This window comes from Peromyscus maniculatus, chromosome 6 (genome assembly GCF_049852395.1).
Source record: "Peromyscus maniculatus bairdii isolate BWxNUB_F1_BW_parent chromosome 6, HU_Pman_BW_mat_3.1, whole genome shotgun sequence".
In the NCBI taxonomy this organism is placed as follows: domain Eukaryota; kingdom Metazoa; phylum Chordata; class Mammalia; order Rodentia; family Cricetidae; genus Peromyscus; species Peromyscus maniculatus.
In genome coordinates, this window is record NC_134857.1 from 37,639,340 (window position 1) to 37,653,903 (window position 14,564).

Here is a 14,564-nt window from a genome sequence, read left to right on the forward strand (position 1 = left end):
AGGCAGAATCAATGGAAGACAGTTATAGAGATGAATGCAGTATGAGCCTGCACCAACACCCACCTGGGCCAGTTCCTGGAACCATGGGTCCAGCTGGTTAAGTTACCTGCCTTGGAAAAGTTTAATTCATAAGGGACATTCTACCCATAGACTCTGTTTTGACTCAGTTTCCAAAGGCCTCTTGGTCGCTTACCCTGGCCTCCACATATGCTTTTCCCTCTGACCTCTCTCTATCGTTAATTTGGCTAGCTGAGCATTGACCATTCTGTTTCTCAAATACATAGTAGAAACTTACCCCTCATTGCCCAAGTTCATTTATACCCTTCAAGATTGAGAAAAAATACTGTCAGAATGAAAGCCTGTCTTAGAGACCTATTGTGGTGGTTTGAATAAGAATGGCCCCTATAGGCTCATAGAGTTGAATGCTTAGTCACTGGGGAGTGGAACTCTTTGATAGGATTAGAAGGATTAGGAGGTGTGGCCTTGTTGGAGGAAGTGTGTCACTGGGGGTGGGCTTTGGGGTTTTGAAAACCCAAGTCAGGTCCAATTTCTTTCTCCCTCTGCCTACAGATCAGGATGTAGAACTCTCAGCCACTTCTCCAGCACCCTGTCTGCCTGCATGCTGCCATGCTCCCCACCATGATGATAATGGACTGACCTCTGAAACTGTAAGGCAGACCCAATTAAATGCCTTCTTTTATAAGAGTTGCCTTGGTCATGGTGTCTCTTCACAGCAATAGAAACCCTAACTGAGACACCTGTTATCTCACACACTGTGTTCTCCCTGGAGCCAAGATGCTACATAGGCTCACAGCTCCGGATCCCAAGGAGTGCCTCTGTACCCCTGGTACCCTGCCTCACAGTCAGGACACATTGAGCAGAAAGCCTGTGGGTGGCATTGGCTGGGGCACGCTTCAGCCAGAGTGTGCACTTGCGTTCTGTAGTTTCATGCAAAACACATGGAGGGCAGAAGTATGCTAGAAGAGAAACCATGTGGGTAACCCATCCCATCTTGGACTTAACTCCTGATAAATGCCCAAACAAATGTGGCTCCCGTCGTTCTTCCAGGAGGTCATGCCCAACTTCCTTAAGTAAGTGTGAAATGACATACCAGAAATCCTGGAGAGGTGGACAGAGGCATCATTGCCACACCCTCATACCTGCCCAGAGCAGTCTCCTAGGCTGCAAATAGTGGTCAGTGTTGGATAGATGAAAGTGTGAAGAAAACTCATGAGTACAGAAAAAATCATACATGTGTCAACCGTAGAACTATGCTCTGTGCTCATATGATTATACACAATCATAAGATTCTACTATTTGACCCCAATTGTTTCAAAATAATTCCCACCAAAGTTACTAAACAGTAAGAGTGATCATCAGTAGGCATTCAACTTTAAAGACGTATCGTGGTTTCCTTTGTATGAAGACAATTCATGCAAGGACCTCATCAACACGGAACTCAATAAATAAAAAGTCTGGTATAACAGGAGAGGTTTGCAGATAACTGCTGCTCACACACAAGCTGGGTAGGAGGCACAGGTGACAGCTCTCCTGCTATTTTTAAATAAAGTATTTCGGGTAGAGGACAGAGAAATAAGAAAAGGAAGTTAGAGCCGAGGACCCATTCTTTGCAATCAGTGGGTGTGTGTGCAGGAATAGAAATGTGCTGTGTATAAACTGCTGACAGCAAAGAGTAAGGGTATGTCTTCAGACCTCTGTGTCCCGCAGTGTGGCTTCGTGGCCTACAGTTAAAATACGGATTTTGTGTCCATATTTAGAAAAAGAAAATATCTTTTGCAGAATGATTCAAAGTGAATGCCCTATTTCTGCAAGAACCCTTCTACTTGGAGCAAAGCATCCTAAAGCAAGAATGTGCCAGTAAAGAAAATCTGCTGCACTTGGATCTACATGGCGCTTCAGTGTTACTATGTCCAGCTCCAGCTCAGGACATACCCACTACAGGGAGGAAGCGGCCAGCAGTGCAAACAGGTAGAGTTGAAAGAAACAGTCTCTGGAGGAGTACCTTGAGTTTTAAATCTTGAAAGGGGCAGACACAGCAAAAGTCAGAATCAGCTGCCATTGACATCTCCCACTGTCCCACAGTGAAGGGCAATGTGCTGGTCACATTGTCAGGTGTCTGGGAAATTCAGCGTCTACCCACAGAGAAGGGAGAACAGCCATGTCAAAATTAGGCAAGAGACCAACAGGCCCTTGGTACAGAGACTTTAATTCTGGTGCAGGTCCTGCCTCTGAGACTGTGTCCTAAATATCAAAATGCTTTAGGACATGTTTTCCCCATCGAAACTTGAAAGAGTGACATCTTGGGAATGACTGCCCCTTTCAGTGGCTTGTAGACACCTAAAAAGCCTTCACAAAATGCCTGGTGTGGCGTTTTTTATTCTTGGGCAGTTTCATATATCTATCTAATGTGTTTGGTTCATTTTGTGGCCATACTTTTGGATATAAAATTTCACTAGTGCTTAAAAATCTGTAGAATTTGTGGTGAATTTCATAAACTCTCATTTTTTTCCAAAACCTCTCTAATCTTTCATATATATATATATATATATATATATGTATGTATATATATATATATGCATATTATTCCTGTATTTCACCTATAGTACCTTCTGGAGTGAGCCCTGGAGATGGCCCAGAGACAGGCTTCTCCTCAGAGCAGGAGCACAGAGTCCAGAAGACTCATGTGTGCTCCCAAACCCACTGGTCTAAGGCACCAATTTTAAAGTTCATTCAGTCTCCAACAAGCTCCACACAACCTTGAGACCACATTCATTTTCCTTTTTCTCCCTGTCTCAGGGAGAAAGACTGATCCTTTGTCTCCCTTTCTCTTCCCCAGTCTCAAATCTTACCTGTGTAGTCCTGAGAAACAGCCTTTGGGAACTGTGCAGTCTCAGCAACGCAAACGCAATAGTTCTCCTTGACTGTCGACCTGGTTAGATTGAGGTCAGGAAAGCACACTTCTGGGTGTGTCCAAATGTGGGCAGCAGCCAGTAAGAGGCTAGAGCCCAGATGGAATAAAACAGGAAAGTAAGGGAGCCAGCTGGCAAAATCCATTCATTTTCATCCTCATCTGCCCGGCCCCCTCAAGCAAAGTTTAGGATGGATTTCTCCCGAGGGAAATATAGAGGTGTTGGATTCATTATCCAAAAGTGCCATTTGGTGCTGAAGTTTGCCTTTTCTATCTCCCAAAGTGTCATCTACGTTTGAAATTCATGCCTGGTGCTTACCAGAATCCAAGGAGGCATGATGGCAGCCCTTCACTAAAAGGCATGATACCCCGGGTGAGAATGGATCGTGTATTGTGCCACCCCCAAAAGATACTTGAACCCAGGAGATTCTTGCATGTCTGCCACCCTACAGTAGAGGAGAACTAGGACATACAGCAGCAACTCGGGACCCATCATCAGTCCATCTCAGCTGGCTCTTCCCTTCTTCCTTCCAGCTGTCTACAGAGAGCCTCACGGGCCAAGAAAGGCTTGGCTGCCTCAAAGCACTTAATCATGGAAGCATGTGATGCTTATACAGCAAGCTTGGAAAAATATGGAAACAGCCACGACATACACACGTACAACTCAGTCGGGGCGTGAGTGTCAGCAATGCCAACTAGTAAACAGGCCTAACACATGGCTATACAGCAAGTTGTTTATTCTTTTAAAATGCTTGTCTATGTCTATATAAGTTACAAACTACTAAAGTCTAAGAGAACCTAACATTCACACATTCAAGATGTTGTCTACAACCGACATTCGTGGACCCAAACTGCGGAGACCTGTACCGATTCAGAGCAAGCCTGCTGACGTGGCTCTTGTGTCCTGGCGGTACTTCAGCTCTGCCGCTCACTGCAGAGGAAGAACTACAGGCGGTTCCATGAGGGACACGTGCAGGTACCTGAAAGGAGAGCACGGCAAGGTCAGCCCAGAGCTGAGGACGCTGGTCAGGCTACGGGAAGCCTCCAGTAGTCGTCCGGGTCAGAAGGCGGCCAGCTAGCTCTCACTGCCAAGTGCTGGCAAACTGGGAACCTAGACCCTTCCTAAATTCCTTTCCTTGATTTAGCGAGCAATCTCGTTTTCCAGCCTAACGGAGGATGGAATTTATTCTATTTCTAGTCCTGACTCCACAACAACCCAGAAAGCCGAGGGGGGGTGGGCGGGGCCGGCAACAACTTACTTTGAAGTCTTGTACTTCTCCCTGATGGCTTGCTGAGGTCGATGGGGTATACTGAGGCATGCTTTATGCAGCTCACTCAGGCAAGGCACAATTTCACTTAAGGAATAGCCCGTAAATGCGGCGAGGGTTTCTGGCTAGTTGAAACAAAACGAAAATTTTGTTCCAGGTAACTTTATGAGAGGTTAGAAACCTGAACATAACTGATTAGGAAGTGAAGGGAGTCGAGGCCTCTCTGAGTGTGTCCGAGGATCTAAAAGGGTCTATAACCTCTTCAGAAACCTTAGATTACTAACAAAAACAGCCAAGTTTTCTCTGGTCTATAGCTGCAGCCCTCAGTGTGGGGCAGATCACTTTTGTTCCTTCGTGGGTGGGACTTCCACTGGATTCTTACATAATTGACATAGAATATGAGAGACTCCTAGTCAAAAGATGACCCTTGTGGGGAGGAGAGGACTGACTTCCTGAAAGTTCTCCCTGACCTCCTCCTCCTCCTCCTCCTCCTCCTCCTCCTCCTCCTCCTCTTCCTTCTCTCTCTCTGTCTCTGTCTCTGTCTCTGTCTCTGTCTCTCTCTCTCTCTCTCCTTGTCTCCCTCCCTCCCTGCCCCCTCTCTCTCACACACACACACAAATACATTTTTTGAATATTTATGTAGTAGCATATGAAATAAAAGTAGAGACCTCACTTCTTTTAGCACTCCAGAGAGACTTCAGAACAGAAATGTAGGGGTCTGTTTCAGATCTCGCCACCTTCTGAGGTGAGAAATACTAACAGCCATGTTCTCTGAGAGCTTCTAGCAGGCAGAACTTGGAGTTTTTTGTTACAGAAGATGAATGCTCATAATGTTTATTTTATTGAGATGCTCTCCCTGTGTAGCCCTGACTGGCCTTGAACTCACAATCCTCCTGTCTCCACCTCAAAGGTGCTTGGTATTATAAGTGTGCACCACCCCAACTGTCTAGGATCAACTTTTGATATGGCCAATGGCTAAACTCTTGAGGGCCCTCTGTGCATATTGGTGGGCAGAGAATTCCAGGCCTTTCTTGACATCTCCTTGATGATATGTTTTCTCTGCTTCCCACAGAGCAAAGCCATGGAGTCAAAGCTATGACAACTGGTCTGCAATACTCAGAAACAAGCCGTGGTCTGTGGTCTGTTGTCTTGGCAACCAGCTATCACGAAACTAACTTGTTTTTGTAAGAGGTGTGCCCATTCTGAACCTTGAAAGACACTGAAGAGATTCTGTATGAGGCGTGAAGTTATCCCACCTGGGAGGAAGAAAGAACATTACCCAGAAGTGCCTGTTCACAATATAGTTTGCCAGGCAGTAAGCTGCTGCAGCTACCAAGGAAGGAAGATATTTCAAGAATGGATCAGCTTCGAGAAGGCTCAGTTCTGCAACATACTAAGCACAAGAGAGAGAAAGTCATTGGAGGCAGGAATCTGAGCAAGGTCAAATCTGACTAAAATTGTCAGTAAACCTGGAATTGCCAGAGTCATCAATGGGTGCCTTATTTACATTCCACCAGAACCTAGTGATGAGCCCAGAACCCAAGCCAGGCCCATTTTCTAGCTTAGTACTTGCTCTGACTGCCCTTCCACAGATTAACGTTTGTGTGGTGGTGATGTTCCAATCCTCTGGCTCACCCACGTAGCATAAATGATTAGTTATTTTTAACCAATAATTAGGTTAGTTTTCCTTCCTTATGCTAGGAGATCAGGCTTTATGGTGGTCAGATAAGGAAGTGTTAACCTTGCACCTAGACTAGGAAGAGCCATCAGTCAGAGGACAAAGACCCGGCATATTAAAGCTAGTAATTATTAGGAAAGCTGATAGTGTTCTCAAGCTCCAGCAATGCCATTGGGAAAGACATGTCAGAAGAGGAATGCTGGGGAATCCACGTGGTCATCCTTAGTACTCTTTGCATAGCACCGTGTATCACAGATATCCTATGCCAAGTGATTGGCAAGCTTCTTGGCCAGACCATAATGTTAATAATTTCAACTACCTGTCTCTAAGTCAAAAAGGCTGCAGACTCCACAGTGCTTCAGTGCTTAATGAGTTAGAATAAGATTCAAACAAAACTCAGCCACATTCACTTGGCTCCCAAATTAAAAGACACTGCTTGCCTACGGTCTGTATTACTCAAGGGAGCAATTACCAAGCTTGAATATCTTCAGTACTTGGGAGAGTTGGGTGAATGTGGCCTGCCAAACGTCAACAGTAATGTCTTGGGAACAGGTATCATGTTCTTAAAGTTAATTGCTTTTCATCTCTACGGAGGTGGAAAGCTGGGAGGCAGAAGCGGAGGACGGCCAAGAGAGGTGGCTGTTGAGCCTCCTCAGCACCAGCTGTCCCTGGAAGTCCCGTGGCATACCTTGGCCAGGTTCTCGGTTCTGATGCACACTCCTTGCCGCCTTAAGTACTGAAGGAGGAACTGGTTGGTGGTGGGAACAGTCAAATCAAATGCTAGAACCTTCAGTAGCAGATGCTCCATCCTCAGGAGCTGTCGCTTTGTGTACGTGTCGTCGGTGATGTAGACAAACTCGTCCACGTCGGGCGGGTATATCTCTTCGTATTTCCTGAGGAAAGAAAAGAATTACCAGAGAGAAAGTTGGGAGCACACAGTGCTAGTTCCTGTTCTCTTGGATGGCCCTGCAGGCTCCTGAACTTTATACTCCCATGGCCACAGAACTATCACAGAGCTGTGTGGGGCTATAAACATAATGGGAGCCGGGCGGTGGTGGTGGCGGCGGCGGCGGCGGCGGCGGCGGCGGCGCACGCCTTTAATCCTAGCACTCGGGAGGCAGAGCCAGGCGGATCTCTGTGAGTTCGAGGCCAGCCTGGGCTACCAAGTGAGCTCCAGGAAAGGCGCAAAGCTACACAGAGAAACCCTGTCTCGGAAAACCAAAAAAAAAAAAAAAAAAAAAAAAAAAAAAAAAAAAAAAAACACAAAAAAAAAAAAAACCATAATGGGAGCTTTTTCTCAGCCCAAGAAAGAGAGTATTAAAAGAATGTGTTATGCTAACTGCTGGGAGTCCTGGCGGGTTGGGGCCTGGGAAACAGAGTGTGTCTAAAGGACAGAAACTTCAACTAGTGGATCCCTGTTGATTGAATAAATATTGAGTCACTTTGTGATAAAGAATGTTAGTATTAAACTCAACAACAGAAAAAAAAATCCCATAGCTCTCTCTGGGTTTGCTTGTTTGTTTGAAGATCATATTCAACTTCATCAATTAGCAAATCATGCTGAAGAGCCAAGAGAAAAATAACGATATAATTTCATTATTCTCCTTTTTTCCTTCTGCATTTGTTCTGCTTTCTTTGAGGGAAATGAGAGCCTGTGCTTTGTTTGTTTGTTTGTTTGTTTGTTTGTTTTAACACATTAACAGCTAAGACATCCGAGAGAGGTCCCGAGAGTGGAAACCACAGATCACTAAAGCCTGTTTAGCCACAACCCAGCTCCCCTTCCCCACTCAATGAGGCGTCCTTAGGAGTCACTGACAGGGACAGGAACCAGGTAAACCATTCACCCACTGAACGAAATGAATGAGCTGTGTTTCTCAGTGCTGTTTGTCAGATCAGTGCACAGTGCTCATGAAACCAAAACCTCCCCAAATAGATTTTCACTTGTACCAAAATTCAGCCGAGAGACTACTGTGCAGAACAGCCGAGTTAGATCTTGAGCCCTGGCTGATGTCAATCATGATAGTGAACCCCTTTCTACAAATTTCTAACATCCTAACTGAAGAGTAAGTGTGTGGGCAAGACTCATTCCCTCAGTTAATCTGCAAAGATTATGGTCTGTTATCAAAAAGAGTACGAATCATTTTCATTGCAAGCATTACACTCCTTCAGTAAATGGAGGGGGATAAAGTGTTTCGATGGGTGGCATTTCACAAGCCGAGAGAACGCTTACGAGGCCAGGAGAATAGCTGCTGTCCCGACAAGCTGCAATTTCCCTCTCAGAACAGACATGCAGGAAAGAAACCTGTCCAGGAAGTTGACAGCCAAGTACAGGGTCTCTGTGCGGAGTTTGTACTCTTCCCCGACCTCCACCAGCCAGTCCACCAGGATGGTGCGCATGCCCTCCGTGATGTCCGGCTGCTTCCTCATGTAGTGAGCCTTGGGTCTGTGTCTTACCTGGTGGAGGAAAGAGTGTGGGTCTTCAAACGGTTGCACTAGCAAAGACACCACTCCCTAGTATTCCTATTTTGTGAAGAAATTTCAGGAACGGAGACCAGGAGGACTCTGGTTCCGGGCGGGGGGGGGGGGGGGGGGGGATCTTTATCACACAAGAAGGAAATGTGAGGTCTGGTTTTGTCATGTATGATACAAAGCATGAGGAAATAATATAATGATATAAAGCATGAGCTGATATAAAGCAGGAGGGAAATATTATGTGTACTTAACACAGATACTTTAAACCACATAGAGAACGTGTATGTATTTGAAACTCGGCATTATGACATCAGGTTGCACGTGCCTTAGACTCTGTTCCTTCTTCCTTCCTTTCTTTTCTTTTATAGATTTCTTATGTTTTAAAGATCTCACATTGGTGCCCCTTTGCTAGTGGCCGTGGCCAAGAGCTTGCAACATGAAGACAGAGCTTAGTGTCTAGAGATGGAACCCAAGTTTGGGAAACTCACTTCTGCTTCTCGCAGGTAACGATGAATCTCTTCAGCATATTCCGTTACATTAATCACGTCTGAGCCAAAATCTGTCGCTTCCTCTGACTGGGCATGGGCGTTGGAGTCGACCAGCATTGGAGAAACTGCAGAATGTGACGTGGTCACGTAAGTAATTTCATTTAAGCCTTGTCATAGCCACTCACCCGCACAGGAAGCCGGGGACACCGCCATTACTTCGTTTCTCCATCGCCAGCTACTCTCTGCTGGAACACGGCAGAGGGCTGAGAGCACAGGTCATGTGTGAGTATGATTACCTGTGTTGAAATCCAGCAGGAAGTGGAGGTCTGACTTGAGCATGCTTGTGTCTACTTCGTACACATCCTCAAATACTATCCCCTCTCTCGCTGGGCAGCTGTCTCGGTCCCCCTGTTCGGGCTCATCCATGTAGATATCAAATCCATGCTTGGCTGGCTCGTTGACCCCATAGTCAGGGAGCACTTTCTTTCCAGCCCCAGGGAAGACATTTTCTGATCCAGAAAAACATCTGATTGTTGTGATCTCCTTAAAAACAAAACAACAAAAACCCAGTTACATCTCTTGTTGGTCACCAGCCACTGTGAACAATGTGAACCCATGTCACTCAAGCCAGTAGCCTGGGAAAGTGAGAGCAAATTCTCAGTAGAAATAGCTAAGCTGGCCATCTAATCCCAAACACCAAATCTCTGAAAATATGACTTCCCTTCTCATTTTGTTTACATTTGTCCAACAGGAAAAGTTTTGTTTAAAATTCACCATCTCCTTACATGTGTGTTAAGGAGAATTCATGACTATAAAACAAGAAGAGCTGTGACATCTAAAAATCTGATTCGTTAGAATATTCCAGAGGACAGTTGCAAAGTGCCCTTTACATTTAGAGCATTACACTATTTCACAGGAACTCAGCATCACCCTTGGTCCTCAGTTATTTCGTCTCTCTAGCCCTCTGCTTCTACACCCAGCTTTGCATTGCAGGTGCCAATAATCTTCCATTTCCTGCCCAGTTATTCAGGAAAACCATTGTGACTTTAGAACTCTGTGCTACAAAATGCTCGTAAATGGTATGAAAATATTTTTGTATAGCAACATCATTACTCTTGGGGTATTTTCTCAAATCATTTCTTTTTTTTAAATTCTTACAGTGAGAACAACAGGAACAATGGTGGCCCTGTCACAGTGAACCCTCATAACCAGTGGCCTAAAGGGAGTCGGGCGTGGAAGCCAGGGCGGGCCTAGGAACTAGATTTCTAGGTCTGCAGATGCTGACACCATCAACTGTGAACATTTTGCTTGTACTTAATCTTGGTACTTATTGTTGGATAGCACTTCCCAGGTCATGGGTCACTCCCTCCACGAATTTACCTTCCATTGAACAAGTTTAACTGACGTTTAGTAAGGAAAAACAATTTCTAATAAAATATTAGGGGAAAAAAATCTCAAGAGACAAGGTACAACAGCTATGACTCATGTTACTGCTGGGTTTGAGTTCTGCTCTCTCTGTGTGTGTGAGAGAGAGAGGGGAGGGAGGGAGGGAGGGAGGGAGAGAGAGAGAGAGAGAGAGAGAGAAAGAGAGAGAGAGAGAGAGAGAGAGAGAGAGAGAGAGAGAGAGAGAGAGAGTGTTACTCTTTAAATAGGCATTTGCTAGGCATCTCCTAGATGTCAGGTGCATTCTCTCTCTGTCTTTGTGTGTGATGTGTGTGTGTGTGTGTGTGTGTGTGTGTGTGTGTGTGTGTGTGTGTGTGTGTATGCTACTCCTTAACTAGGCATTTTCTAAATGTCAGACACTGTGTGTGTGTGTGTGTGTGTGTGTGTGTGTGTGCCACCGACAAGAGACTGAGGAGAGGCGATATGTAGCATAACACATCTAGAAAGAGCACTGTTCCCCCGAGCTGAGCAAAAAAAAATTATTTCAAAGAAGGAAGAATGGCTACTTATGTCAATATATCAAGGAAGAAAAAACCAAGTGAGAGAAGACCGCGAAACAGAAGCATCCGGTCAACAAACCCACTAGGCTTGCCTGGCCAGACTCATCACTCTTCAAGACACAAGGAATACCACAGAGAAGGTGTCATCCCACACTGTCACCTTGTTGGAATGTTCATACTGCTGAGATCGTTTCCAGGAAATCTTGCTGTACCTGGGACAGTCGCGGCACAGAGGTAGCTGTGCAGCTGAATGTGTTTGAAGATGAGAAGCGATAACCACACATGTGTACATGTCTGGATTTGATCCAGAGGAAAGAGAACTTGGAGAAAGAGAAGAGTTATGGAGAGGTACCTTGAAAGCCAGGAGACCATGCATGAGATACTGCACACAGGTTCAAGAGCTGGGACACGTCAGTCACGGAACAGGATGAGAAGGGCACAGGGGAGCAGGAAGGACTCTAGCTACTGGCCCAAAGTGAGCAAACGTGTATTGTAGTCCCAGGGAAAATGAGGAAGGAGGGTCCTGAATTTGAGGTCATTCAGAGCTACGTAACAGGTCAAAGCCAGCTTGGGCTAGACTTCCCCTGCTGCCTGGAGTGGGAAGAGAGAGTAAAGGTTCTGGCTGTGGCGTTCTTTTGGGAAAGCAGGATACAGTCATCTTATTCCTTACTCTGAAGGAGCAGAAGCTATGGAAGATTAGGCAACAAGATGGCTCCAGGGGTAAGGACACTTGCTACCAAGCCCAGTGACCTGAGTTCAAGCCCCGAAGGAGAGAAGGAGTGTCCAAACTTGTCCTCCAACCTCCAGATGAATGCTGTGGCATGCATGCTCACAGACACACATCATACATGAACACATGTATATATAGTAATAAGGGAGTAATAGGGGAATTAAATTATTTTAAAATAAAATGCAAACAAAAAACAACAAACAAAGAAAAGAATGGAGAAACAGGCAGGAGGTGGGTTTCTAAGGACGGTGTAGGGGAGTAGAGTGTAGAGGAGGCACCAAGCAGTGACTCCAGGGGGCACAAGAGCTGAGTGTGAATGTCAAGTGTAGACACCACTTCCAATTCATAAATTCAGGTCTCAGACTGTAAGTCTACAGAAGTGAACATGCCTAAGCAAGTTCTGTTAAAAACTGTTTTCACTCAGCTTGACCCAGAGCATTAAAGGGCTCATGTGGGAGATCCCCACCATCAACGGATCCAATCCTACTAAAGAGCAGAGGGCTTGAGGAGGCAGCAGATGAGGGGTCTCTGAATGAGCCTCTAGTAACCTGTGGGAGGGGCAGAAACATCTCTAACCTTACCTTTAAAACCCACCCACCTGCTGGACTAGACTCTTGTGACCATTGGGTTCCACAGACTTGTAATACAGAGCTGAGGCATCCTTATGATGGTTTATTCTAATAACAGGCTTGTTTTCTATCTCAGAATTCACTGTGGCAGGTTCAAATCTCTCCTCTACATTGAAGTGTCTAAATTTGTTTGGTCTTCAGTGGCAGATGCTACAGTCAGTTGACAACAGATAAGCAGCATCTCAGTGCCCCTTATCTGTAGTGGTAGAGATGTCTGCTCTGGATGCAACCTGTCTATTATAAAGTAAACTAGTGTATCCTGGTACATACACCGTCTCCATTGAACACAGCACCAGCTCTCCTTGATTGATTTCTGGTGGCCTGGCTCATACTGCATACCTTTCCTGCCCAGATGTTCTCAGGACTACAGTCTGGTGTAATCCCATCTCCTTTCTGAATAGCCCTTAAGTCACTTAACGTATGCTTAACCCAAAGAATCCCTAAGACTTATTTCCTTGATGTTGGGAGGGGGGCACACAGACATACACACACACACACACACACACACACACACACACACACACACACACACACTCATACATGCACACTGCCACGGGCAGGCCTTCTCCACAGCATCTTCCCTTGTGCTCCTGGGACATTACCTGGCCACAGGTCCTCCTGTACTGCTCATTTTCAGTCAACACCCCTAGCACGGTTCTCTGTGGGGGATCCTGGCCGAGCTGAGCTCGAGTGAGCATCTGGCAAGCCTCAGGACCTTGGCCCACTGGAGGCAGAGCGACTCCACTCTTGAAACTGTGGCGACGCATCGCCTAGCAAGCCGCAACCTGCTGCTATCCAGGAAAGAGAAGGAGACACAGTTAGTCAACCCTCTCAACCTGGGAACCCAAGAATGCAGAGAACTCTGGAAGGAAGAATGCCGAGCCCCGGGGTCACCACCAATTTCTCAATTTCCCAACAAACATTAAAGTCAGTGTTCCCTAGCAGGCGACAGTCCTAGGCATCGGAGCAACCAACTCAGAACCAAACAATGGTTGACTAGGCTTTAATCTGACCCCAGGCTGAAGGGTGCAATGAGAGGAGAGAGAGCCTGCCAAACTCCACGTCGGGATTCTCAGCCCACATTGATTGGGGGGTTGGAGGGGGGGGGGGATGCGGGAATGGCACTGGAGAGGCTAAGTCTTTCTCCCCACCTTCCCTGACCTCGGACTAAATCCAGGATCTCTGGCTGCGAACAAGTGATTCTCTTTCCCAAGTGACAAGCAGGTGCTTCTCTCACCAGAGGAAGGCCCCCAAACCTGCTTGGGAACCCCAGCCGGCCCTGATTCTCAGGTTCTTCTCCGTCTGAGCGGATTAGCAAGCGCACCCAGGTCGGGGCGGGGCGGGCGGGGCCTGGCGCGGAGGGAGGGGACCCGGAGCGGAGAGATTCCAGGGGCGCCGGCTCCAGCGGCTAAGGCTGCGGCGCTCGCCACTGAGCACTTTCCGACCCAGCCGCGTCTGTTGAATCAGCCAATCAGAGACCAGCCCGGGCCCCTCCGAGCGGCTTCCATGCCAACCGCGACCGGCGTGCGCCCAGGTCCTTATCGCCCTGGCGACCGCTCACCTGCAGCGCCGCCGGCTGATGCTCGGCTCCCGGGGCGCTGCGCAGCCCCGGGCTCCTGAGCCTCAAAGCTGGGCGTGCCGGGTGCACCGCGCTGCACGTCGCCACTCGCGCCCCTCTGGCCGGCGTCCGCAGGGAGGGCGGACGGCGGCCTGCCCACGGTGGCCACCCTGGAAAGGACTGTTCCCCAGGAGCCGGTTCCCCCAACAGCTACGAACCCCTCCCGCCAACGTCTCCTGCGCGGCCTGCTCCCGAGAACCCTGGCTCGGGAGAGCGACGCGGGGCCCTCGGGCTGCGGCCGCGGCGCCCTCCAGGTCGGCCCGAGGGCGCGGCTCGCTCCCCTTCCTCACCTCCTTCTCCAAGGCGCCTGCCCCGGGGGCTCCGGACCCTGGGTGGCTGTGGACTGGGCCACATCTCTACCCATCATGATGTCCAGGGCCCCCAAATGTGGCAAGGAGAGCTGGGAGAGATTGGGGGCCGTAGGGTAACTCCCGGTGCCCCAGATACCCGGGAGAGATCTTCCCCATGGGCACCCAGTGGCACCGGGAAGAGGAAGGAACGCGGAGAGGTGTTGGGGCTTGGGTATTGAGGGGGCACAAGGACAGATTCTGAGCTGGGGTCATTGGGCCAGTGACCTGGCCACGTGTGAAGGGAAAGTCCCAGGACTGGGGGTGGGGGTGGGGCTACAGCCAGAAAAAGGGGTGTGAGCATCAAGGCAGTTCTTGAATCTTGGAAACCCTGGCACCCACGGAGACGACAGGCAATCAACAAACTGAGTTACATAATTGGTTAGCTTTATTTGAACAATAATGAATGTGTACACACACCTACGTGTGCACAGGATATAAACATATATCGGGATATGTGTA

The 14,564-nt window shown here is 47.6% G+C and overlaps 1 protein-coding gene across 7 annotated transcripts; it reads right to left on the reverse strand.

Annotated features, from left to right (window-relative positions):
- Positions 1–3,651: 3,651 nt before the first annotated feature.
- Positions 3,652–14,012, reverse strand: Ccna1 (cyclin A1). Of its 7 annotated transcripts, none has more exons than XM_042279057.2 (9): positions 13,699–14,012; positions 12,740–12,928; positions 9,132–9,378; positions 8,836–8,960; positions 8,106–8,329; positions 6,564–6,768; positions 5,477–5,590; positions 4,189–4,322; positions 3,652–3,909 (listed from the first exon to the last, which is right to left on the reverse strand). In XM_042279057.2, the coding sequence occupies exons 2-9, from the start codon at positions 12,902–12,904 to the stop codon at positions 3,858–3,860; spliced, it is 1,266 nt and encodes a 421-aa protein (XP_042134991.1). In that variant the 5' UTR covers positions 12,905–12,928; positions 13,699–14,012; the 3' UTR covers positions 3,652–3,857. The 7 variants fall into 7 exon arrangements, with proteins under 7 accessions (XP_042134991.1, XP_015851807.1, XP_015851808.1 ...); XM_015996321.3 differs by having other exon boundaries at positions 12,740–12,925; positions 13,699–13,957; XM_015996322.3 differs by having other exon boundaries at positions 12,740–12,925; positions 13,299–13,946.
- Positions 14,013–14,564: the final 552 nt, after the last annotated feature.

Bases quoted from the DNA above. Each gene is read 5' to 3' on its own strand.
- Ccna1 (XM_042279057.2), bottom strand. From the start codon at position 12,904: ATGCGTCGCCACAGTTTCAAGAGTGGAGTCGCTCTGCCTCCAGTGGGC. The intron at 9,379-12,739 runs GTAATGTCCCAG...TTTGTTTTTAAG, and splicing joins ACAGGAGGACCTGTGGCCAG to GAGATCACAACAATCAGATG. The intron at 5,591-6,563 runs GTATGCCACGGG...TCTTGTGCTTAG, and splicing joins GAACCGAGAACCTGGCCAAG to TATGTTGCAGAACTGAGCCT.